We start from the raw sequence: 26682 nt of genomic DNA, 5'->3' as shown, positions 1-26682 counted from the left end.
ATCCTATAACCTAGTCCTTTTGGGAATATAGTCAATATATTAATTAGTGACACATTTATTTTCCTTCAATAAAGATATAGAGATAAGATGATAAATACATCTCTGAAGTGGCATAAATGGCTTACTAGTTATCTGACACTGAATAGTATGTGTTAAACTATCAGGACTACATAAACTGATAAATATATCCTTTGAATACTTTACAGAGAAATTAAAGACAATCTATGATTAAAATTGCTCCAGAAAAATCACAGTAGCATTAAAAGAACATCAATTTTATATAGTTAATGTCCTAACCCTACCTTGAAGAAAACTCTGCTGTAAATTGTAATAAGGCATCTCCTTCATTTTCTGCGTTTTCTGGCACTAAAAAACAAACAAAAGAAAAAACAAAAACAAAAAAAACAAAACAAATAGACACAAAAAACAAACCACATAACATCTAATCCCACATATAAGAAATATATTTAATCAATAAAGAGGAAATAAAATTAAATCTTAGCTTCTGTGATATATTTGAGGAGACATTTTAACTTGACATACATTAGAAGATTTCATCAAACCTTAAAAAAGAACCTTGAAAAAATTCCAAGCTCATAAATTTTGGAAAGCCAACTGACACAGTCCTGCTAAGCATTTCAAGTACGTGCCAGTCATCAATTAGGATTTCAATGTTTTCTTAAAATGACATCTTGTGAATAAATTATATAAAAAGGATCTCAAGTTCTTTCAAAAATCTCATTTATAAGAAAGATGGTCAATTTTAAGTAAATATCACATCTATTTCTGCCCAGTGGAGTTCCCTAATTTCACTGAGTAAATGAGCCATTTACGGATTGATTTTAATGGTAATTTTGAATATAATACTGCTTGTGATTCTACAGTATGTATCTTGTAAAGTTAAAGAGAAGGAGATGGCACATTAGTTTACCTTTTTTTCCTGCCAAAGGTGGTACCACCGAATGGAAAAATAATTATTACTATTCTTAAAACTGATATCTCCACTAAGATGCCGGGAAACAAGTACAGTCACAGAAAATATAGCTATTTGTTTATCAACCTCTAGGTTTAAAGTAAAGAGAAAGAATCATAACTAAATATACGTGAAACATAAGTTATACATTCCCTTGCATTTTTAATGAATTTTACTAAAGCACTGGGAATTGTTGAGCTTAATAAAACCAAAACTCAAGAGGATCTGGTTCTAATGAATAATGTGCCTACTTGCTATATTTTCTCTCTCCAAACCTGGGAAGTCAGTAAGAGATTTTTAAGTTCATTGTTCTTCATAAGTTTCTGCAGTAGGAAGTAGAATTACAGTGCTGGACCCAAAGAGCTATTAATACTCACTCATTGGAGATTTTCTCAGGGCAGATGATGTCATGCCGAATACTTCTCCATCATCCACCCCAAATTCGGAAGCATCTTCAAAGTCATCTCCATCACTATCACTAACCATATGAACATCGGTGCTTTGCTATTTAAGAAAAGTCCTGATTAGTTTTATATTGACTTTAGGAAATCAAATTCCAAAATATAAGTTAAGTAATCACAATAGGACATTAGTATTACAATAGTTCTATTAAGTAAGAAGCCATTTGCTAGAGTAAAGCTTAATATTTTTCATTTTAAGGCTTATATATATTTCTAAACTTGCTGTGATACCCCTAGACTAAAGGCTGGAACCTGAGGGAAAATGAAGGATGCTTACAAACTCAATGAAGACAGGGATTTTTGTCTGTTTTATCCCCAGAACATAGTACACAATTAAGTGCTCAATAAATATTTGCTCAATAAATGAGGAGATGGGTATAATCAGGTCAAAGACAAAGCAAGCTATATGAGTCTTTTAAAAAGCTCACAGTAATCTCCATTTCAAACTTGCCACTTCCTTACTGCAATGGTTCTCAAATTTTTCATTAGTGGAATATGGTACACTATTTTCAGTGTTATTGGAGATACACTATATAAAAGCTCTTTGTAAAGTGCAGGCTATTAAATATGAGATGTGCTTCTATTCAATAAACATTTATTGAGAATTTACTACATGCTGGGCACTGATAAACATGCTCCGTTTATTTTGTTTTCAGCAACATCAGTTGAGATTTAAAGTATTACAATTAAAAACATCGGATTCAAAATATGAACTAGGCTGCTATCTCTAGGTAAGAATGGAATTTCAAAATACTGAGATCTAAAACATCCAAACTGTGAATACTGACAAATATTTATGCCTTGGATGAGAAGGGGGTCCCAGCAAGGTACCTGGCTAAATGCCTGTCTGTCCTATGTTCGATAAATGAAGTCTACACAGACTATTTAATATATGAAATTTCTATCTTTTAAAATATGGCACTATGTCCTTAAGCTGTGAAAATGGGGAAACTATTTGATTCTGGTCTATGCAAAAGAGCCTAACTTAGAGATAAATATTTGCCAGAAAAGCATTAAGAGAAACTTAGAATCAAAGACTTATAAAACTTGGCTAGAGGGATGTTAGAGGTTAGCTAGTCATAAAAATTACAGATTTTAAACTAGAAGGGATTTTATTGATTGATTGATTGATTGATTGATTGATTGATTGATTATTTTTTTTGACAGAGAGAGAGATAGTGAGAGCAGGAACACAAGCAGGGGGAGTGGGAGAGGGAGAAGCAGGCTTCCCGCCGAGCAGGGAGCCCGATGTGGGACTCGATCCCAGGACCCTGGGATCATGACCTGAGCCGAAGGCAGACGCTTAACGACTGAGCCACCCAGGCGCCCAAACTAGAAGGGATTTTAAAGATCTTCTTATCAATGGTTTTCAAACTTCTTTTCACAGGGTTACCTCTCTCCCCTGGCCCCAAGGAAAATATTATGTAAAATTATAGTGCATACAATAGACAAAAGTAAGGCTACTCTGGTTGATGCAGCCAGAGGGCAATGGGGAGTCTAATGCTCCTCCTAGGCTTGGCCTTTTCTTTCTCATATCCCTTTGATAGTTGGGGTACCTCTGAAGGATCTCAGGACACTGTGGAACAATTTTAAAACTACTGACCTAGCAAGTCTAATGGTTCCAAATGAAGAAGCCAAGATATTTACTCCATTTGACTCAGCTTAGCATTTCCTCCTTGGGCATAACCAAGCACTAATGCCCAGAATTGTAACATTCTCCGTCTTATTTGAAAGAAAGTCTTCCTAGTGGTTTGAATAAAGAAGATAATGAACAAATACTTATTGAAGGAGTAAAAATGAATGGTCCTTGTCCTAAGCAGTCTATCTGCTATTCTGACTGCACCACTATTTCTCACAGACACCTTGGTTCTACTTACGATCCTAATCTTACTTTAGTGTTTCACTTTGTAGGGCAAAGATCTCCTGATTTCAGCAATTCAACAGCTTAAAAATTCAAAAACCCCTTCTCATTTCAAAGTAGTAAGGGAGCCTCCTCTACAAAACCACACATCTATTAGGATGACTACTGTGCTTGATTTCCCTGTGTTTCAGGCACACAGATATCTGGAGCATGAAGTTCCCTGAACTTTGAGTCTCAGTTTCTTAAAGGGGTAAAGGTTTAGGATCTAAAAGGTACACTACATACTCTTCTAGGATACTTAGCCAGGTTCACAGGCTAGTGGAAAGAAACAAAGGTCCAGTCTGATGAATCTTGTCACATTCTCTATCAGCTAAGCTACCATCTCAGCCTTCACTTAGTCTTGCCTAACACTCATCTTTCCCTTTAAGAGGCATCAGGTTAAGAAGGGTTGGAGGACATAGAGAAGAAAAAGCCTTGTTCTACATATCATCTTTTCTTCTCACTCCTTTTACCTTATCCACCACATCTAAACTCCTTCTCCTAATCCAGTTTTCCAATCAAATAGTAGCCCCTTTCCATAACAACAGAACTTTATATCATACTGGGATAGTGATTTTAATTTTGTGCCTATGTAACTAACTCATTATTCATTTTGTCTTCATAAAGTGTAGAGTTCCCAAATCTCTTAAAATCCAGAAAGCAAAATCCTACAACAACAACATCTTTAAAGGGAGTTATCTAAAAAGTCAATTTTGTTGAAAAAAGTATATTTCAAATATGAATTATTGAAGTATCTGCAAGAATGAGCTGCTTAATTATGTATAAGGAACTTCCAATCTCTTCACATTTTCTTATCAGCCATCTAACAGGTTAGGAAAAGCTTTTTCTAAAAAATGAGATAAACAATCTTTTTTTCATTAATGTTTGCTGATGAGAATACATAATCTCTTGGTTCAGCCATGGCAGCCCTAAAACTCTTTGAATCCAGAGAAGTTATTTACTCAGAATTTAAAAAACAGCTTAAAAAATTCGTGATTCTATTTTGGCTGTTTATTGGCATTCATTTATTCCCATTATCATTTAACAAACATTTACCAAACCCTAGTAAATGCCACACTGCCTGGACCTATGTGAAAGATAGTCTATATGCTCTTAAAGAACACTATATAATATATACAGTTAATTGTAATACCTAGTGATAAGTGTTATGACAGGTTAAGTTCAGAGGAGAACATTTAATGCACGAGGAATGGGAAAAATCAGAGCAAACTTCCTAGAGGAGAAAGAACCAAACTGTTTGAGACAAAATTTAGACTCATATATACTCGGCACTAAGGCAAGCTTAAAACTGAAGTAGATGTTCTTTTCATCAACTACTTATATCAAAGCAACAGGTTAAAAGCTAGGGATACAGAGATAGATAAAACATGGTTCAGGCCCTCAAGAAATTCTAAAGGAAGACATAAAAATATACTTATTTGAATAGTCAAAAGGAAAGGGTTATAAAAATCCAATGTATCAGTTCATTTGGGACAGTTTCAAAGAATAGCAGGTCCTTCAGTGATTAGAATGAACAGTTTTTGGCTTGGATTGATAGTGATCATTAATATGGGTGAGGAAATAGGTTTCTGGGGAGATATGGGAAGTTCAATTTTGTACAGAGTGAGTCTGCAGTGGGCATTCAGATGGAAATGTTCAGAAGTAACATGATTACTATTTAGCTTGTCTGCCTGTGGTGCAATACCACATACTAATGGTAGGACCACAGCAGACAAGCTAAATACTTGTCTCACCAAGTTTTAAAAATTGAAATACAAATTTTTGGCAATTATCTGTGTTCAATTTCATTTTATTAGGTACAAGATCCTTTATGCAAAGACTTTGCTTTGTTCACAGCCACATTCCTGACATTTAGATCAGTACCAGGCATAGAGGGGCATGTAATCAGAACTTACTGAATGAATACCGAATGACTCTTTTCTGTCGCTTAAACCAAAACCTAGGTATCATTCTTATCGCTTCCTTTTCTCTCCTCCCACAGATCCTATCAGTCACCAGTCCTACTGATCTTCCCTCCAAAGTACTTCCTGAACCCATATCCTTCTCTATTTTTACAAATTATGTTCTAGTTCAGGATCTCATTATCCTTTAACTGTGCTAGTACAATAGATTCATACCTGATTTTTCTGCCTCCAGTCTTGCTTCCCTTATATCTAGCCTCTGCACAGCAGCAAAGTACTCTTCTCTAAAATGTGTATTTGGGGAAAGAAAATCATTTGTCACTGAAAAGCCTCCTGTGGCTGCCCAAAGTTCAAGTTCCCAACATGACCTGTAAGACCTAAGATCTATTCACCTTCACCTCATCTCTTATCTTTGTCTCCCACTTTATTTTGCACGAACACCAAACTGCACTCATCTCTGTGCATATACTACATCAGATCATGCTGTTTCTTTTGAATGAAATACTATTTCCATATTTCTTCATCTGGCTGACTGTGCCTCATTCTTTATAATTAGATTTGGATATAAATTCCTGTAGTCTTTCTTCATCCTCCTCCCCCAACTCATTCCTCTCTCCCCCACTCCTTCTTCTTTTTAAAAAAATACTCACTCACCAATATTTATTTTGTGGCTGGTATGTGCCAGGTACTACACTAGGTGTTCAGAGGTGCATAAGGCAGACATGGCTTTTGCTTGCAAACATTCTTGAGTGTTATGCCTTCAACCCCCACATTTGTGCCCTAGTATCTTGTGCTTGCTCAATTTTATCATTACATAATATGAAATTACCAGTTTTATATTCATCTGACTAGCACATAGTGAGCATTTAATAGACGTTTCCTTAACTGAAGTTATTAACTAATTAACTAGCATCTACTACATTTGAAGTTTTTTGTTGTTGTTGTTTTGTTTGTTTGTTTTATTCTTGTGGCACTCCCCTCTCTCTTCCACTATCAACTGAGGATTGGACAATTCTCAAGAAGCCTGGGTCTATGGGTCCCTACCCTGTTCCACCCAGGCAGCTGGAGAAAGGAGAGGAAGGTATTAGCTAGGTACTCAGATATGGAAAGATCATTAAAAGGGGGCTCAGGAGCAAGGGAAGGCTGGGAAGGAAAGAAAAAATGGTGAATTATCATAAAAAAATATAGTTGCAGGAGAGGAAGGAGGATGTAAGAAATAAAATTCCTCTAGCCAGAGGACACGTAACTATAATCCATAAAAATCAAAGCTTAAATTTAACTACTGGTCTCAAATATCTTCGTCCTAACTCAAGGCTTCAGACAATCAATAGAAAAATGGTAGTTGTCCTGAAACCTGAAATCATGTAGGAGAAGGGTTAAAAGCAGAAAAAAAAAAAAGAAGCAGAACCACTGGGTGGAAGCTACAAGGACACAGGTTCCAGTTTAAGGAAGATATCAACAGACAGAGCTGCTCAACAATGGAACTGGTTGCCTTGTTATTGAAGATAAAACAAAGGTATATTTTGAGGGGATATTTTGAGTGAGCTCTTTTAGCATACAGACTGTGGTCCTAATGATGGGCACCTAGGAGCCATTAGTATTTAAATGAATGAGGGATGAATGGATAGAAGAGTGGAAATCAAATTTTAAAAATCCCTTCCAGTTGTATAATTCTATGGCAGCATAAAAGCCCGAGTCACACTTGCCCATTTCTCACCAGTTCCCTAAAAAGGTGATATTTACAGTTAACCAGGGGAAGAAAAATAATGGTTTCATCACAAATAATCATATTTTAAGATGTTCCCAGGACTGCAGCTCTTTTAGTTTAGCAAAGCCTCCTAATCCCATTCTACCTTCTTCTCTAACCTAAAGAGTATGCCAGCCTTTCATAAACACTATTTCTTACTGTATGGCACTGACTTCTTTTTGCTGAAGGGACCATCCAAATAACACATACAATGGTAAGAGTGAGAGAAGGAAATAAAATGAAGTGAAACAGGTATCTGTCACCTTTCAGAGCACAGAATTTAAAATTTTGGGTGGAGCTAGTTGGCCACCTTTTAATGTAGTAGATTTATCCATTACAGGGTTGAAGCACAACCTACTTCAGCATTAGAAACACACTCACACATTAGAAAGAAGTATTTCAATAAATTATTTCTGGGAATTTCTGCCAAGCAGTGAAACTCAATATCATGTTTTCTTTCATGAGGATTAGTGAGATAAAATGCTAACTAAAATGGTGTGGGCTCTTTAAAGGAAATTAACATTTTTAGAGGCCTAAGAAAACAATACAGTAATATTTGTAGCACGGGAAAACCCCTTCTTCTTTGTGGATTTCTAAAAAAATGTTAAAAACCAGAGTTGCAAATTATCATTTCACAGGATGATCATTTTACAGAATGTAACTTATGCATCCCATTTCCCTTTCACATATTTAAGTGATATAAATACATATTCAGAGGATGGCTGGAGAGGTCCTGTGGCAGCTTCCATAATGAGTGTCCAAAATACAGTCAGTTTAAATAAAAATTCACAACCATATTTTGTATAGAATGTAAATGGAAAAAGGTTTTATTGGACTGAAAAACACTAAGGTAACATTTTTCTGTGCTATTTAGTTATGACCTCTATCACATACACTTTTTAAGTGATGGTGATGATTTTTCTTTAACACATAGTAGGAGCTCAATAAATGCTTTCTAACAGATAAATTGTAATGTCCAAGCTATCTTTCCCATTACCTTTTAATCAAAGTCACAGTTGGACACCGAGTGCTACTGTTGCCATGGAAAAGATACTGTCTTTTAACATTGTTCAGACCCACAAAGACACACACAAGTACATCCCATACCTAAACATGTTCAATCTTATCTGTCCCTCTTCTGTTTCTATAGCACTCTATGTGCTATCTCTGCTTTTATTAGTTTGCCATTATAATTAATTAATCTATCACCTTTGACTCTGAGCACCTTGGTATAGATACATTGTTATTCATCTTTGTTACTTAGTATTAAGCACAATACCTGGTTCATAGAAGGTGCTCTAGCTCAATGAGTTAAAGGACCTTCAGGATCAGTCTTAGTAAATGTACTCAACTATATAGTTGGCAATGAAGAAAATCTGTTGTCAACCTGTCAATTCTAAGTAAAACTCATTTCAACCAATCCACCTGAATTCTGTCTGTTGAAACATGAAACTTATAGACCAAGAAGGAGCACATTAACAATAAACTCGCATGAAAAGTTCCTACCTTCAAGAATTTACTGAGATTTTATTCATGCTACATTAACTTATCTATTCATTGCTATGGCAGATAAAAAAGAATAGGAAATGGGCAGGCAGGTGGAAGACAGGCCTCCTATTCACTGAAAAGCTTGGCAAACAGGCTTACCTCTTCGGACTGCTCCCGGGTTTGTGCAGGTGAAGCTCTTCTGCCCACTGTAAGTCGATGGCAGGGATAAGACAGCCCTGATTCAGCAAGACACATCTGCAAAAAGAAGAATCCACCATTTGTAAACAAAATGAGGCCATGTCTCACAAAAGCCCCTTTTGATATTTTCTAGATTTCTTTTTTTTAAAAAGATTTTATTCATTTGAGAGAGAGAGAGAGAGAGCGCACGCACACTCGCACATGAGCAGGGGGAGGGGCAGAAGAAGGAGAAGCAGACTCCCCACTGAGCAGGGAGCCAGCCCGATGCAGGGCTCTATCCCAGGATGCTGGGATCATGACCTGAGCCGAAGGCAGACACTAAATGGACTGAGCCACCCAGGTGCCCCAATATTTTCTAGATTTCTGAAGTTAGATTAGAAAGCTCACTCTACGCTAATTTGGATGCCTTTTATTTCTTTTTGTTTCTGATTGCTGAGGCTAGGACTTCAAGCACTATGTTGAACAACAGTGGTAAGAGTGGGCATCCCTCTTGTGTTCCTGATCTTAAGGGAAAAGCGCTCAGCTTTTCCCCAATGATGATGAGATTCACTGTGGGCTTTTCAAAGATGGCTTTAATGATATTGAGGAACGTTCCCTCTATCCCTACACTCTGAAGAGTTTTAATCAGGAATGGTTGCTGTATTTTGTCAAATGCTTTTTCTGCATCAATTGAGAGGATCATATGGTTGTCTTTTCTTTTATTGATGTGCTCTATCACGTTGATTGATTTGAAAATGTTGAACCACGCTTGCATCCCAGGTATAAAACCCACTTGGTTGTGGTGAATAATCCTTTTAATGTACTGCTGGATCCCATTAGTTAGGATCTTGTTGAGTATTTTGGCATCCATGTTCATCAAGGATGTTGGTCTGTAATTCTCCTTTTGGGGCCAGGGTAATGCTGGCCTCATAGAAGGAGTTTGGAACCTTTCCGTTTCTTTTTTTGGAACAGCTTCAGTAGAATAGGTATTATTTCTTTTTTAAATGTTTGGTAGAATTTGAGAGGTTTTTGATTATTGCTTCAATTTCGTTACTGGTTATTGGTCTATTCAGATTGTCTATTTCTTCCTGTTTCAGTCTTGGTGGTTTGTAAGTTTCCAGGAAGGCATCCATTTCTTCCAGGGCTTAATTTGTTGGCATACAGTTGCTGGTAATGATTTCTAATAATTGTTTCTATTTCCTTGGTGTTGGTCATGATCTCTCCCCTTTCATTCATGATTTTATTAATTTGGGTCCTTTCTCTTTTCTTTTGGGTAAGTTTGGCCAGTGGTTTATAGATCTTATTAATTCTTTCAAAGAACCAGCTTCTAGTTTCATTGATCTGTTCTACTGTTTTTCTGGTTTCTATTTCATTGATCTCTGCTCTAATCTTTATCACAGTAGCCCAGGTATTACATTCCCAGGAAGGCTTTGAAAGTTTGAAATTCTTCCATATATAGCACGTTACAAGAGTCAAAGCTATTTTTTTGTTTGTTTGTTTAAACAACAGAAATTTATTTTCTCACAGTCCTGGAGGTTGAAAGTCTCAGATCAAGATGTCGGCAGGGTTGGTTTCTTTTTTTTTTTTTTCTCTAATCTGCTGGTTTTTTAATTACTTTTTTTTTTAAACATTTTATTTATTTGAGAGAGAGCGAGAGAGAGAGTGAATGAGCAGGAGTGGGGGGGAGGGGCAAAGGAGAGGGAGAGGCCGACTCCTGAGATCATGACCTAAGCTGAAGGCAGACACTTAACCAACTGAGCCACCCAGGCACCCCTCTTTTATTAAGTTTTAATTTATATTTATTTTTTTCTAGCTAGAAACATTTTATTTAAATGTGCCAAATAAAAACCCACATTTTCAGACCACCAGGATGTTAATACATTTAACAAAAATTTATATTATCTTATTGCTGTGAATTTACAGTTATAATCCAGATCCATTTTGACTGGATGATTGAAATAACCTTCCTAAGTTACGCTTTACAGACATCACAAATCCCTTATAATAATGTAAACGAAATAACTCTTCCCTAAAAGGTGAACTTGAGAACTTCACTCTTTCAGGTCTTGCACTTCTTTGTGGACTTCCTGATGGGGAATGACTTCTTTTTGGAGATGGGATATTTGAACTTTGGCTGCTTCTTAGTAATGAAACAGACCTGGATCTTGACCTTGACCTCGACGGGCATCTTGAACCTTTTATAGAACCAGACCTAGATCTTCTGGGTGAAGCGGATCTTGAAAGAGACACAGATCTTGATGGTTGAGGAGATGCTGATCTTGACCTCCTGCTCCTGCTACATGAGCAAGAGTATCGCCTGCCTCTGGATCTTAAATGTGATCTACACTGTGACCTGCTTCTCCTCTGCTGGCTGTAATGATGACAATCATAAGCATAATGTCCCTTTTCGCCACACTCATAGCATTTATCATTGGGATCAAAGGAACGTTGGGCAGGTGGTCTATCAAAACCAGATCTCCAAAGCATGCCTGTTGATAATTCAACTCTCACTCAGGAACCACAAATCACTCTCCCATCCAGGCCTCAAACTGCATCTTCTGCATGTCTAGGATCTTCAGGTTCCACAAAGGCAAATCCTAGAGGACTTTTCACAATCCACACAGTTCTTAAGGGACCATAATAACTAAAAGCCCTTTCTAACTCTCCTCTGCTGACACTGGTCCCCAGATTACCAACACACACCTTGGTTTTCTCCTCCATACCACCTGTAAGGTGATACGATGCCTGGCCTGCTTGCAGTGCCCAGGGAGTAATACAAAAGCTGCAACACCGACTCAGTCATCAATGGTCCCAGCGGTCTTAAGTTTTTATTTTAATTCCAGCATAGTCAACATATACAGTGTTATATTAGTTTTAGGTGTACAACAAAGTGATTCAATAACTCCATACATCACCCAGTGCTTATCACAGTAGGTGCACTCCTTAATCCCCATCACCTATTTCACCCATCCCCCCCATCCACCTCCATCTGATAACCATCAGTTTGTTCCCTATCATTAAGAGTCTGTTTCTTGGTTTGTCTATTTTTTCTTCCTACGCCCATTTGTTTCTTAAATTCCACATGTGAGTGAAATCATATGGTATGTCTTTCTCTGCCTGACTTATTTCACTTAGCATTATACTTTGTAGCTCCATCCATGTCAGTGCAAATGGCAAGATTTCATTTTTTTTATGGCTGAATAATAGTTCATTGTATATATATGCCACCTCTTCTTTATCCATTCATCAGTCAATGGACACTTGGGCTGCTTCCATAATTTGGCTATTGTAAATAATGCTGCTATAAACATTGGGGTGCATGTATCCCTTTGAATTAGTATTTTTGTATTCTTTGGCTAAATACCCAGTAGGGCAATTGCTGGATCCCAGGGTAGTTCTATTTTTAACTTTTTGAGGAAACTTCATATTGTTTTCCAGACTGGCTGCACAAACTGCACAGACAGTTTGCATTCCCACCAACAGTGTAAGAGGGTTCCCCTTTCTCCACATCCTCACCAACACTTGTTGTTTCTTTGTTTTAGATTTTAGCTATTCTGACAGGTGTGAGATGATATCTCATTGTAGTTTTCATTTGCATTTCCCTGATGATGAGTTGATGTTGAGCATCTTTTCATGTGTCTGTCAACAATTTGCATGTCTTCTTTGGAGAAATGTCTGTTCATGTCTTCTGCCCATTTTTTTAATTGGATTATTTGTTTTTGGGGTGTTGAGTTGTTTTAAGTTCCTTATACATTTTGGATGCTAATCTTTTATTGGATACATCATTTGCAAATATCTTCTCCCCTTCAGTAGGTTGCCTTTTAATTTGGTTGATTATTTCCTTTGCTGTGCAGAAGCTTTTTATTTTGATGTAGTCCCGAAGTTTATTTTTAGTCAAGGCTATTTTTCATAAGCAAAAGACTAGTGCTCCAGGAAACCGTAATAGGCCTAAAATAAAGCTAATCATATATATATATATATATCTCTACACCCCCACCCACCACCAGTGTGTCTGTTACTTTTCCAATTAGAATAATACTTCAGTTTACTAATTCCCAGGGAAACACTCTATAAATCTTTTCTGGAGGGTATACTGCAATAGTGTTTGCTGAAGGCATTAAAAAGAAAAGTTTCTACAGATGGTAACAATATCATTTATGTTTTAATCATATTAATCCACAATATCAGATTGTTATAGCTTAGGAATCTACAATATATGTAAAGCACATAGCACAGTAACTGGCACACAAACATTCAGTGAACTCAGTTAATTTTTATTACCATTATGATATATTACCTAAAGAATCTGCCTAGTTTAGCCAACACAATTAAAGCCAAATATATTTACTCCTACTGAAGTTTTTAGTGGGTCAGATATTAAATAACTAATTTGAGGTTTAAATTAAATTTGGGAAAATGTGAGCAAATATGAGTACATGTCACTTTTGTATATTTAGAGGAATTAAAACAATATTAAATAGCCAAAAGAGGGTGTTTTTCTTTGGTGTTCATGAAATGACACATTTGTGTATTTAATGTAATGATGATATCATGTTTCTTTTATTATTATTAGAAATAAAATAGAGTCTCCATTAGCACACTGAGAACACTTTTGGTAACTTTTGGGGAGGTGTGAATTACACTGATATATGAGGAAACCCAAATATCTGTAAATTTATAGAGACCAACCACGGACACAATAGTGGGTTGGTTATAACTACAATTCAAACGTGTTATAATCAAGCTAATTATCTGAAGACAAATACTGAATGAAAAAGGCAAATGTCACATGAATACACAGGTATTTTCAATCATGTGAGGTGTGTGCTGTCATATAGATTATACTGATAAAAATCATTTGTATTTGATTATTTTTTCTTTAGTCTGGTTAGAGGTTTTTAAATTTTTTTTTAAATTGGGGTATAATCTTTGCCACTTTAATCATTTTATTTTATTTATGTTTTAAAGTAATAATGTCCATGTCCAATGTGGGGCTCTAACTCACCACCCTGCAATCAAGAGTCTCATGTGCTACTGACTAAGCCAGCCAGGTGCCCCGTGGTTAGAGAGAGGTTAGTTAGTTAGTTTTGGCATTTAGATGTTTTGGCATTGTCTCTTACAAATGCTAGAAAACCTGATTAATAATAATAATTTTTAAAAGTAAAACTGTATCAATTCTGTCATTCTATTCAGTCATATTCATCAACATTTGTCACAATTGGCTCAATTTATTTTATTTCAGGATAAACAAAAGCAAAGCTAATTTGTATAAGAAGCACAGGCTAAATTTCAAGTCACGTTACTTTCACAATATTTTTCATTACAAAAAAAAAGTCCTCCTCCCCCACCCTAAAATCCTCTGGTAATGAAATAATAATGATGGTAAATGTCACTGACAATCAGAAGCAGTGTAGTATAATGGAAAGAGACTTGGACTGGGAGCCAGAAAAATCTCAATTCAAGTATTTCCCAGCCTCCTGCACTTGGGGAAGTCATTTCTCTATTCTACTCCAGAATTTTCCATTTATTGAGGTGAATAATCCCTGCCTTAACTACCTCAATTGACTTTTGAAAGGGTTAAATGTATTAAGGTAAGTAAAAGCTGGCTTTGAAACTACTGAATAAGCAGAAGACCTGTTATCATTCCAATGATCATCATTTTTAGGACCTGGAGAAAAGAGATGATGATTAGATTCTACTGTGACTACCTTTGCATAACAGCCTAATCATGTATAAATTAAAAGACATACTTTAGGAGAAGCTGGAGGAAAGTGCTCATTAAAAGTACACAGTACTGGGCACCTGGGTGGCTCAGTCGTTAAGCGTGGGCCTTCAGCTCAGGTCATGATCCCGGGGTCCTGGGATTGAGCCCCACATCGGGCTCCCTGCTCCGCGGGGAGCCTGCTTCTCCCTCTCCCTCGCTCCCCTTGCTTGTGTTCCTGCTCTCGCTCTCTGTCAAATAAGTAAATAAAATCTTAAAAAAAAAAAAAGTACACAGTACTACAGATGGGCTGGCTCCTCAATGGGCTTCTCTCCACAGTTTTCAACATTAACCTTCCCCATAGCTACTAATAATTCCTGAAGAGGAGAGCGGCGAGCACTTTCTCCTTAGCCTACAGCTGACCAAGTGGGCCTCTGCATCACTCTATTTCAGATCCTACTAATCACAATACACTGGGAAGTTAAAGGGTCAGGAATTTCTGAGTTACTATACGTCCAGTGTGGATTAAATAGAAGTGTGTCCTAAAGGAACATATATACCAGTTAGAAAGACAAAAGATGCACATAGGAACAGGCACAGAAAAAGGAATACAAGGGAGGAAAGATGGGGCAGTCTCTGTAGGGCTAGCAACCCCTTGGAAGGGACAATAGTTACTCAGTGATTTCAAGAATTTAGGGCTAAAGTAAATGTTTGATGGGACTCATAACCTAAATTCACATAAAAGATGTGAAGTCAGAAGGCTGAGTTGTCCAATGACTATGGACAAAATCACTTAGAATTTCTGTATTTCAGTTTTCTTATTTAGAGAATGGTGTAATAGAACCCGTCCTTAATTTACAAAATAGGGTAATCAATCTGTTCTCTCTCACAGAGTTGGTATGAAGATCCAGTAAGATTGAGATAATGTATGTGAAACCAAATGATTATACAATTGTAAAGGATTGATATTATTATCATTGGGGTATTTATTTTGCAAGGAATTGGAAAAAAAGATTAGGGCTGCAGGTTTGTTTGACTTTATAGTTGAAGGGGGTTACCTTAAAAAATTTAAATTTGCATACATTATATTAGTTAATTAACCTATACATAATGGTACTCTCTCAGTCACAAGATAGCTTTAACCTAATATAATGAAGAACTGTGACTCATTTGCAAAATCTATTTCAAGGCTTTATTCAGTTTTTTTCCTGGCCATGTTAGACTGTAATTCTCTGACTTTCCATTACTGCAGATACAGAGGTTCAAAACAGAGTCACAAATTCAAAATGAAGTCATGGCAAAATTCCTTTATTATTTAATTCTATACCTTTAAATAAAGCATATCTGAGAGTATAATCTTCTGAATGCTTAGGGATGGAGAAAGGTTGAAGTAAAAGAATTTTACTCTCACTGACTATTATATGTATTAAATGGGTCATGGGTTTAATTAAATTAAACTATTATATATGTAAATGGGTTATGTTGTTGAAAGGCAACATAGAAAGTCTTCGTAATACATGTTTACGAAGACTTTCTTTTCTTTTTTTTTTTTTACGAAGACTTTCTTTTCTTAAAGAGTAATTTTAGGTTTACAACAAAATTAAGAAGAAAATACAGAGATTTCTCCTATACTCCCTGTCCTCAAACAGGCATAGTCTCTCCCATTATTAACATCATTCACCAGAATGGTGTTTTTTACCAAGGATAAACCTACATTGACACATTGTAATTACTCAAAGTCCATAGTTTACAATAGGGTTCACTCTTGGTGTTGTACATTTTATATGTTTGGAAAAAGGTATAATGGCATTTATCCATTGTATAATGTCATACAGAGTATTTTCACCACTCTAAAAATCCTCCATGCTCTGACTATTCATCTCCACCTCCCCTCACTGCCCTTGGCAACCACTGGTCTTTTTCCTGTCTCCATAGTTTTTTCTTTTCCAGAAGGTCATTCCAAATTGGTCTCTTTCAATTAGTAATATGCATTTAAAGTTCATCCATGTCTTTTCATGGCTTAAAATCTCATTTCCTCTTAGTATTGAATGATATTCCATTGTCTGGATGTACCACAGTTTGCTTATCCATTCGCCTACTGAAGGATGTCTTGGTTGCTTCCAGGTTACAGCAATTATGAATAAAGCAGCTATAAACATCTGTGTGTCGGTTTCTGTATGGAACTAAATTTACAACTCCTTTGGGTAAATAGCAAGAAGCACATTCTAGGTCACATGGTAAGAGTATGTTTAGTTTTCTAAGAAACTACCAAATCGTATTCCAAAATGGCTGTAACATTTTGCATCCCTACCAATAGTGAATGAGAGTTCCTATTGCTCCACATCCTCACCAGCATTTGGTGGTGTCAGTGGTCTGGAATTTGGTCATTTAAAAGGTGTTTTTTGTTTGTTTGTTTGTTTGTTTGTTTTGTTTTAAGTGGGGGGGTAGAGGCGGAGAAAGAGGGAGAGAATTTTTAAAAAAGATTTTGAGAGAGAGAGAGAGAACACAAGCAGGAGGAGGGGCAGAGGCAGAGAGAGAGAGGAACAAGCAACTTCCTGCTGAGCAGGGAGCCTGATGCAGGGCTCGATCCCAGGACCCTGAGATCATGACCTGAGCCAAAGTGAGATGCCTAACTGAGCCATCCAGGCACCCTGGGAGAGACAGAATCTTAAGCAGGCTCCATTTCCAGCATGGAGCCTTATGCGGGGCTCAATCTCACAACCCTGAGATCATGACCTGAGCCAAAATCAAGAGTTGACAGACTGAGCCACCCAGGGACCCCTTAATGGGTAGTTTTTAAATTTGCATTTCCCTGATGACATATGATGTGCAGCATCTTTTCATATGCTTATTTGCCATCTGTATATCTTCTTTGGTAAGATGTCTGTTAAGGTCTTTGGCTCATTTTTAAATTGGGTTGTTCATTTTCTTGTTGAGTTTTAAGAGTATCTTTTGTAGATCTTTTCTACCAATTTGTGGTTTATCTTCTGATTCTCTTGAAAGCAAGGACTTCTAAAGTCTGAGTGTCTTGAGTTCAAATTCACTTCTGGTAGTTATTGTTCTATTATTTACTCCAATCAATATTTCATATCTCAAACCTCAGCTTCTTCTATAAAAATGGGTAATATTTCCTTTCCTAAAAGGCCTTCTGTAAGATGGCTTTAATGAGAATTGATTTGCCAAACAGTAGATATCCCATCAGTTTGTAAATACTCTTAAGGCCTATTTGAAGTTGTTTTTTTTTTTCTTATAGAAAGTATTTAGTATTTTCTTAGGAACATATTAACTATGTTAATGATTCTCAAAATGTGGTTTATAGACACAGGGTTCTTGAGATCCTTTTAGAGGTTCCACAAGGTCAAAATCATTTTCATAATAATATTTAGATGGTATTTCACTTTTTCACTGTTTTTACACTGACAGTGAAAAAGCAATGGTGGGCAAAACTGTTGGTACCTTAACACAAATCAAGGTAGTGACACCAAACTGTGTGAAAGTCTCCACTGCCAAACTCACTGTAAAAATGCCAGTTTAGGGCGCCTGGGTGGCTCAGTTGGTTAAGCAACTGCCTTCGGCTCAGGTCATGATCCTGGAGTCCCAGGATCGAGTCCCGTATCGGGCTCCTTGCTCGGCAAGGAGTCTGTTTCTCCCTCTGACCCTTCCCCCTCTCCTGCTCTCTCTCTCTCATTCTCTCTCTCAAATTAAAAAAAAAAATCTTTAAAAATGCCAGTTTAACTTAAGAATGTTCCTGCTGAATCAGTAAAAAATATTACTTTTAATTAAACTTGACTCTCGAGTACACCTCTTTTAATATTCTCTATGTGACAAATGGGAAGTATGTATAAAACTCCTGCTGCATGAAGAAGTATGATGGTTGTGTTGAGGAAAAAGCACTTGTGTAATTGTTTGACTTGTGTGCTGAATGAACTACTTTTTTCATAGAGCCCTATGATTACTGAAATGACTGGCAGGCAAACTATGGTTATTTGGACTTAAGTAATATTTGACAGGATTTTCTTCCAAAATGAATTAAGCAAGCCTGTTACTTTAAGGAACAGGTCTGGGAGTATTAACTGCCCATGACAAAATTTGAGTTTTCAAGTAAAAATTAAAATTTTGGAAAACTTACCAGCCACCAAAAATATAACAGCTTCCTAATGCTTAAAGACTTTCCTCCCCCACCCCTTTATTTTTTAGATTTTGGTTGTGTGGGGTTTTTTAAAAGATTTTATTTATTCATTTAACAGACAGAGACACAGCAAGAGAGGGAACACAAGCAGAGGGAGTGGGAGAGGGAGAAGCAGGCTTCCCACTGAAGCAGGGAGCCTGACACGGGGCTCAATCCCAGGACCCTGGGATCATGACCTGAGCCAAAGGCAGATGCTTAATGACTGAGCCACCCAGGTGCCCCTAAAGATTTTGTTTTTTAGTAATCTCTACACCCAACATGGGGCTTGAACCCACAATCCTGAGATCAAGAGTCGCATGCTCCACCAACTGAACCAGTCAGGCACCCCCTTAAAGACTTTTCTGATGAGGTCCGTGGTGATATTAACAGGTTTTTATATATATATATGGAATAGCTTACTGTTAGAAAATCTGCATAACTCAGAGGATCAATACTCTCCAAATGAACAATGAATACATGATGTTATAAAATTATGCACTGGTAAAGGATCTATTTAAAGTGCAAGACAAATCAATGGATCTTACTGTGACAGTACAAAAAGTATATTGATATGGCTGCAGATTCCATATCAAAACTAACATTTAGAAAACTATCACTTTGAGTTCTGGTTTAATATCAAAGAAGAATATCCACAATGATCTGAAAAGACTATTAAAATACTCCTCCCTGTTATCAAACTCAACACCCAAAGAACAAATAATCCAATCAAGAAATGGGCAGAAGACATGAACAGATTTTTCCAAAGAAGACATCCCAATGGCCAACACACACATGAAAAAGTGCTCAACATCGCTCGGCATCAGGGAAATCCAAATCAAAACCTCAATGAGATACCACCTCACACCAGTCAGAATGGCTAAAATTAACAAGTCAGGAAACGACAGATGTTGGCGAGGATGCAGAGAAAGGGGAACCCTCCTACACTGTTAGTGGGAATGCAAGCTGGTGGGACCACTCTGGAAAACAGTATGGAGGTTCCTCAAAAAGTTGAAAATAGAGCTACCGTATGACCCAGCAATTGCACTACTGGATATTTACCACAAAGATACAAATGTAGTGATCTGAAGGGGTACAAGCACCCCAATGTTTATAGCAGCAATGTCCACAATAGCCAAACTATGGAAAGAGCCAAAATGTCCATCAACAGATGAATGGATAAAGAAGATGTGATAGATATATATACAATGGAATATTATGCAGCCATCAAAAGGAATGAAATCTTGCCATTTGCAACAACGTGGATGGAACTAGAGGATATCATGCTAAGCGAAATCAGTCAATCAGACTAAGACAAGTATCATATAATCTCACTGATATGAGGAATTCTTAATCTTAGGAAACAAACAGGTTTGCTGGAGTGGTGGGGGGTGGGAGGGATGGGGTGGCTGGGTGATGGACACTGGGGAGGGTATGTGCTATGGTGAGCGCTATGAATTGTGTAAGACTGATGAATCACAGACCTGTACCTCTGAAACAAGTAACACATTAGATGTTAAAAAAAAAAGTAGGAAGGGAAAATGAAGGGGGGAAAATTGGAGGGGGAGACAAACCATGAGAGACTATGGACTCTGAGAAACAAACTGAAGGTTTTAGAGGGGAGGGGGGTGGGGGGATGGGTTAGCCCGGTGATGGGTATTAATGTACTGAATGGAGCACTGGGTGTTACATGCAAACAATGAATCATGGAACACTACATCAAAAACTAATGATGTATGTTGACTAACATAACATAATAAAATAAAATTTAAAAAAATAAAATAAAATACTCCTCCCTGAGAGCAACCCACATGAATGACCTCTTAGATCCCTTCTAGCTCTTATGAACTATAATCTTAATGCATTACCAAGAAGATTCAGTTTAGTCACCCGCAGGATCCTTGCCCTGCATGTGATACACTTAGTGACACAACCTAAAAATTATAAAACGATAGCTTCACTATTTGTATCTTTTTAAAAAGATTTTATTTATTTATTTGAAGAGAGAGAGAGACAGAACACGCACCCATGAATAGGGGGAGGGGCAGAGGGAGAAGCAGACTCCCTGCTAAGCAGGGAGCTGAAGGCAGATGCTTAACTGACTGAGCCACCCAGGTGCCCCAAACAGCTTTTAAAAATTAGTTTGTAAAATACAATTGCCTTGTGTTTTAAAAAATAATATAAGAAAAAAATTTAAAACCATATTTCAAGCTTGTCACCATCCTGACAAGGCAGCGGCATGGTTCCATCTAGGAACCTAGTTCCATCTAGGTTTGGGAGTCTTACTGGGCATCAGCATTGAATACAATCATTGTAGTACAATGAAGATACACACACACGTATCACTGATTATTACTTTATTGAGGTATAACTGACCTACAATAAACTATACACATTTTGAAATATATAATTTGATATGGTTTGGAATATATATACAAATACCCATGAAATCACTCAGTAGTTTTAAAAAATACTTTAATAATAATTGCTATTATTGAGAGCTTAATATATACTGGTATTATGTGTGTGCTTTATATGCATTACTCCACTTAACTGTCACAATAACCCTGCTTGATAGGTATTATTATAATCCCCATTTTAAAGATAAGGATACTAAGCCTTACACAGATTGCCCAAGGTCACACAGCTATTGAGTAGTGAGCCAAAACTCAAACTCAGAAAGATTTATCTCAGAGGCATTTAGAAATAATTCAATCAAACAACTATTAAGGCCCTACTATATGTTGTCTGAGGGACTGATAAACAAGAATACTTTCTTTGGCTTAATCAAAATAGCTATTCCTGGATACCATCAATTTGTCAAGTACTATATTTTAAGTGCTTAATATATATCTACCATATATGATAATCCTGCAAATTAAAGATAAACATGATTGCATAGATCGCGAAACAGCCTTGGAGGGGTAGAATAACTTGTCTAAGACTAATTAGCTACTAAGTGGCAAACCAGATTTTATTCCAAAAGCCATGGAGTTTTAACTACATCACACATTTCTGACCAACCCAAAGCTTTTTATGAAAAAGAAGCCCTAAAGATAACTGCTGGATCACCCCCTTTAAAATTTTCAGATGCTCTTCAGCTAGACAGATTAAAGTAGTTAGAAGCCAAACTGAATCATGACGCTGAAATTTCATTTACTGCCAACCAGAGTGCAAATCAAAAAAGCTTATTTATTCACAATCCAAGTTTTTTTTTTTTTTTTTTAAATCACTTATGTGTTAGAAAAGTCACAGAGCTTTAATTTGTGGCAGGTTGAAGCAAGCTTATTAAGAATGTTAGTCACCAAGTGCACATCCACTTGTCTGGACTAGTCCACTGCCACATTCTTGTAGCAGGGTTAAATAGCAGTTTAGTTACCTCATTAAAAAAAAAAAAAAGGCACACTGTTAAAAAGGAAGTGACTAATAATAATCTGGAACCAATGGAATGGTATATTATAAGACATGTGGAGGTCAAGATCAATTATCTACAAAACTCTTGTGTAAACAGCTTAAAAACTGTGTTCTCACCCTGGCCTTGCTGTATTAGAGTCCTCAACTGATTTGGCAAGTTGGTAACGTTTAATGAAATAAATACCAACAGTAGCAAATTCTGAGACTTTCTGCTGTGTACAAAAACAAGAATGCTATCATGCAAGCAAGCAGAGTTGAAAGAAACAAGGATGGCTGCTGTAGATGGCTTCATTTTAGACTCATAAGGTATTAGAGTTGGAAGGGTCTTTGAATTCATCAATTGCTCATATCCCAACAAGGAGACCACAGATCTTTTTTTCTTTTTAAGAAGGCACCACACCCAGAGTGGAACCCAATGGGGGGCTTGAACTCACATGAGATCAGGAATTGGATGCTTAACCAACTGAGCCACCCAAGAGCCCCAGAAACCACAGATCTTTAAGTCTTAGCTGAGTTAAGTGCTGCCACCATACTATCTCCATCAAGCATCCGTTGCTCCATTCAAAGCTAGTAATGGGACTCCCCTGAGAGTTTATCACCAGCCTACTCTTAAGCATCTTCTATCAGTAGCCCCATCATCTCTAATAGATTCCAAATGAAAGGTAGTTTCTCACAAGAAGATCTAGTCTAATACTACTATTTAAGGGGAAACTGAGACATAGAGAGGTAAAGTTCCTTGCCCCAAGTCACAGCTTAATGATAGCACAAGCGTGTTCTCTTGACTCTTAATCTGTTCTTCAAAGATGTTATAGCTAGTTGCAAAATACTATATTTTGTTTTAATTATCCCAAATTTCTAAAAAAAATTTTTTAGGAAATATATATGAAAATAATTTAAAATGCTCCTGACTTGTTTTCTTGTTTGTTTCTTTTAATCTAACAGATACATGAAAAGATGTTCAACATGATTAATCATCAGAGAAATGCAAATCAAAACCACAATGAGATACCATCTCACACCAGTCAGAATGGCTAGTATCAAAAAGACAAAAATAACAAGTGTTGGCAAGGAAGTGGAGAAAAGGGAACCCTTGTGCATTGTTGATGGGAATGTAAATTGGTACAGCTACTGTGGAAAACAGTATGGAGTTTCCCCAAAACAAAAAACAAAAAACCTAAAAATAGAAATACCTTATGATCCAGTAATTCCACTTCTGGGTATTTATCCAAAGAAAATGAAAACACTAATTTGAAAAAATACAGGCACCCCAATGTTTATTGCAGCATTATTTACAACAGCCAAGATATGGAAGCAACCTAAGTGTCCCTCAATAGGTGGATGGATAAAGGAGATGTGGTAAATATATATACAATGGAATCAGTCATAAAATAGAATGAAATCTTGCCATTTGCAACATGAATGGCCTAGAGGGTATTACACTAAGTGAAATAAATCAGACAGAGAAAGACAAATACCATGTGATTTCATTTACAAATGGAATCTAAAACACAAAACAAAGGAACAAACAAAAAGAAAAACAGATTCATAAATACAGAGAACAAACTAGTGGTTGCCAGAAGGGAGGGGAGTAGGGCGATGGCTGAAAATAGGTGAAGAAGATAAAGAGGTACAAACCTCAGTTATGAAATAAATAAATCACAGGGATGAAAAGTACAGCATAGGGAATATAGTCAATAATACTGTAATAACTTTGTATGGTGACAGACAGTAAATACACTTACCATGGTGAGCATTTTGTACTGTATATAATTGTACATCTGAAATTAAATGTCAACTATACTTCAATTAAAAATTAAAAAAAACAAAAAAGAAAAAAGGAATTTCAAATAAATAATGATTTGAGACTGATCTTTGAGGAAATGACTGTCAAAATAAATAGCAGTTCCTAATGCAGTGGTATGCAGAAATGCCTTAGTGAAGCAACATATTTGTGGCATTCTTGGATAACTACACTCTCAATTATAAGCTATATAAGCTGGGCATCTTCTTGGGTCCTCAGTGAACATTTGCAGAGGACAATTTTCAATAAAAAGATTGCATTATAATATTTTTAATTTATTTTGGTTCCATTTAACCAATAGTTAGTGTCATAAGTTACATGTGAATATTCCCAAGATGTGAACTGTAGCTTTGACAAGTTGTAAATTCTACATAACATACTTAAATTGTCTTTTTGTACAAAGAATAAATTTATTAAAAGTTTTGAAAATATTTTTTAAAATATGCTGGGATTTTTGAAAACAAGGAGAATCACCTGATGATACTTTTACACATTATAACTGCCTACCTTCATACTTCCCTGCACTGGTCCAACATTATCCAGCATTCTATCAAAGAGAGGTTGCTCAAGACAAAAGTTTTCTTTTTTAAAGTCTTCTATTGCATCCCAGCTCCTAAAACTAGACTATACCATAAGGAGATAAAGATTTACCCACTGCAGCAGAATTAACAAAATTTCTAAAAAGATATACTTTTATAAAACTAAATATATAGACAATAACAACATTCTTGCATTTCATTATTTGATTCCAGTGAGTACACTAGGCGAGCTTCTGAAGTACTTCAGAATACTAGAGTACTTCTGAACATTAAGTTATATAAGAATATAGCCCTATCAGACCAGCCTAACGCTGCCTACTGGCATAATTTTCCTCATACCTATTTAGCGAGAATGGTTAGGTTTACCTCTATAAAGATACAAGCTCAGGCAGGCAGACTAGTTATTATTTGCAAGACAACTTTAAGCCAAAGAAGCTATTTCATCTGAATCAAGCGTTCCGTTTTAAAGTCTGCTACTTTGCACAGGGCCAATAATCCATGCTGTGAATTAAAATGGCACTTGTCTCTCAGTTCCAATCTCTAGAGCTGGCTCATTTAATTGCTTATGAGCACCCTCTGGTGGAGGGCAGAAAAGAGAAAAGAACCTATTTAAAAAATCCACTGCTTCTGGAACCCACTGGACAGGTGAGGGGGAAAAAAGTAATCTGAAACGTGCAGATTTCTCTTTAACTTGCCCTTCTTCCCCATAATTACTTATAATTTAGAACTAGTTGCTGAGTAAGTTATATGAACCATATAGTTACCCAAAGTCTATAACTTAATTATGCAATAAACATTTAAGTTCCCATTGTGTCAGGCATTTGGATACAGATAACCTGGCCTTGGATCCTGGCTTTGATATTTAATACATTTCCCAGGGAAGCTGCTTGACCTCATAAGACCCCCCAGTTTCCTCATCTGAGTAATGGGAATAATATCTTTATTGACAGCATTAAAAAGATGGGAAGTGAATAAGTGCCAAGCATAGTGGACTTAATTTTTCAACTAAAACAACAACAACAACAAAAAGCACACACTTCATCTTTGGTTCTTTGTCAGAAGAAAGGATTATCATATAGGTGTTTTCAGATGCAATGCCCAATTATTTCTGTCTTTAAGAATTTAAGCCTAGATGACAGTATTGATATCAGATAAGTGTTTAATAACACCTTATGTCAACTACATTTAACTTAATTGATATGTGTTCTGAAATATACACGGAACAGCCTAATGTACTACTTAAACTTTTCCACATCAAAGGTATCCATAAGATGTGGACTAATACTTAATAAAATATTTTCTTCCTAGGTGAACAAGCTAAGCTTACTTAGGGGTTTCTTATCTACTCTCAAGACCTTGTATGACATTCTTCTAAGTATCACCCAGTGAGGAGTATGTTTGTTTAGATATATTTTGGCTCTAAGTGAACCTAAGAGCCCATCTCTGACATTCACTACCTGTTTATGACAGATTTTTTTAAAAAGATTTTATTTATTTATTTGAGAGAGCACGAGAGAGATCACAGAGGCAGAGGGAGAACAGACTCGCCTCTGAGCAGGGAGCCCAAGGCGGGGCTTGATCCCAGGACCCTGAGATCATGACCTGAGTCGAAGGTAGCCCCTTAACCGACTGAGCCACCCAGGCGCCCCATGACAGATTTTTATAAGGATATTTTACAAGGGATGTCCAAAAGTGGAAACTTGCTACAGGTTTCCCATTTAATTCCTATGAGATTAACTTAACCAAGATTGAAGGAGAGGAAAACAGCCTGCGGGGAGTAGTGGGGGTTGGGGCGCAGGGGAGAGGAAAGGAGTGCTCCTATCTGCTGCAGTGACTGCGGGAGACTAGTTAAGCCTACCAAGGACTTTCAGCTTAAATACATTTAACCAGCCCATAAGCTACTCCTCTTTTGTCACCACCATTAAAGCAAATAAAGTATTGTTCTTTTATGTCTTAAGGCTGCATGGTGCCCTTTTAAGACTTTCTCCCATCAATGCTGCCTATGATATGATTCCATGTGTATAAAAATATTGGAGGGCTAATACACTGAAAGAACACTGTACATAAATAAAACGATGTGGATTAAAATTCTAACTCTGCCTCTTACTGTGTGACCTTGATCAACTCTCTTCTCTTAGCTTCATCACCTGTAAAATGAAAAAAAACATGACTAGGTGATTTCTAAGTTCCTTTATCTCACTCTGAACAAATCTTTCAAGGCCACTGCTTACCCATCTTTCCAGCTATTATCCCTCACTACTTTTTTGTACTATATACACATTTGTTTGCTCAATGAACCAAAAATATGCCTTGCACTTACCTACTCCTAGGCTTTTGCTCATGCCATTACTCTTGCCTGGGTTTCCCTCCCCATTCTTTTCTACCTGTCTGTTT

The 26682-nt window shown here is 36.7% G+C and overlaps 1 protein-coding gene and 1 pseudogene across 3 annotated transcripts in view; both read right to left on the bottom strand.

Moving 5' to 3' along the window:
- Positions 1-26682, bottom strand: part of FAF1 (Fas associated factor 1) — a 500825-nt gene that overhangs the window by 140789 nt on the left and 333354 nt on the right. For both annotated transcript variants that reach the window (XM_064589173.1, XM_064589174.1), the window contains exons 9-11: positions 8651-8746; positions 1351-1477; positions 303-366 (exon numbers count right to left, since the gene is read on the bottom strand). In XM_064589173.1, coding sequence (XP_064445243.1) covers positions 303-366; positions 1351-1477; positions 8651-8746 — 287 coding nt within the window. The remainder of the gene's footprint in view (positions 1-302; positions 367-1350; positions 1478-8650; positions 8747-26682) is intronic.
- LOC123859627 (serine/arginine-rich splicing factor 7-like) lies at positions 10211-11628 on the bottom strand (annotated as a pseudogene). The gene has a single exon (XR_006794538.3). The product of XR_006794538.3 is annotated as a serine/arginine-rich splicing factor 7-like (transcript).

This window comes from Mirounga angustirostris, unplaced genomic scaffold (assembly GCF_029215605.1).
Source record: "Mirounga angustirostris isolate CCGP_5_RB_7025 unplaced genomic scaffold, mMirAng1.0.hap1 SCAF_4, whole genome shotgun sequence".
NCBI classification, from domain to species: domain Eukaryota; kingdom Metazoa; phylum Chordata; class Mammalia; order Carnivora; family Phocidae; genus Mirounga; species Mirounga angustirostris.
Note: the sequence above shows the minus strand (reverse complement) of the source record. Positions and strands in the feature narration are given on the sequence as shown.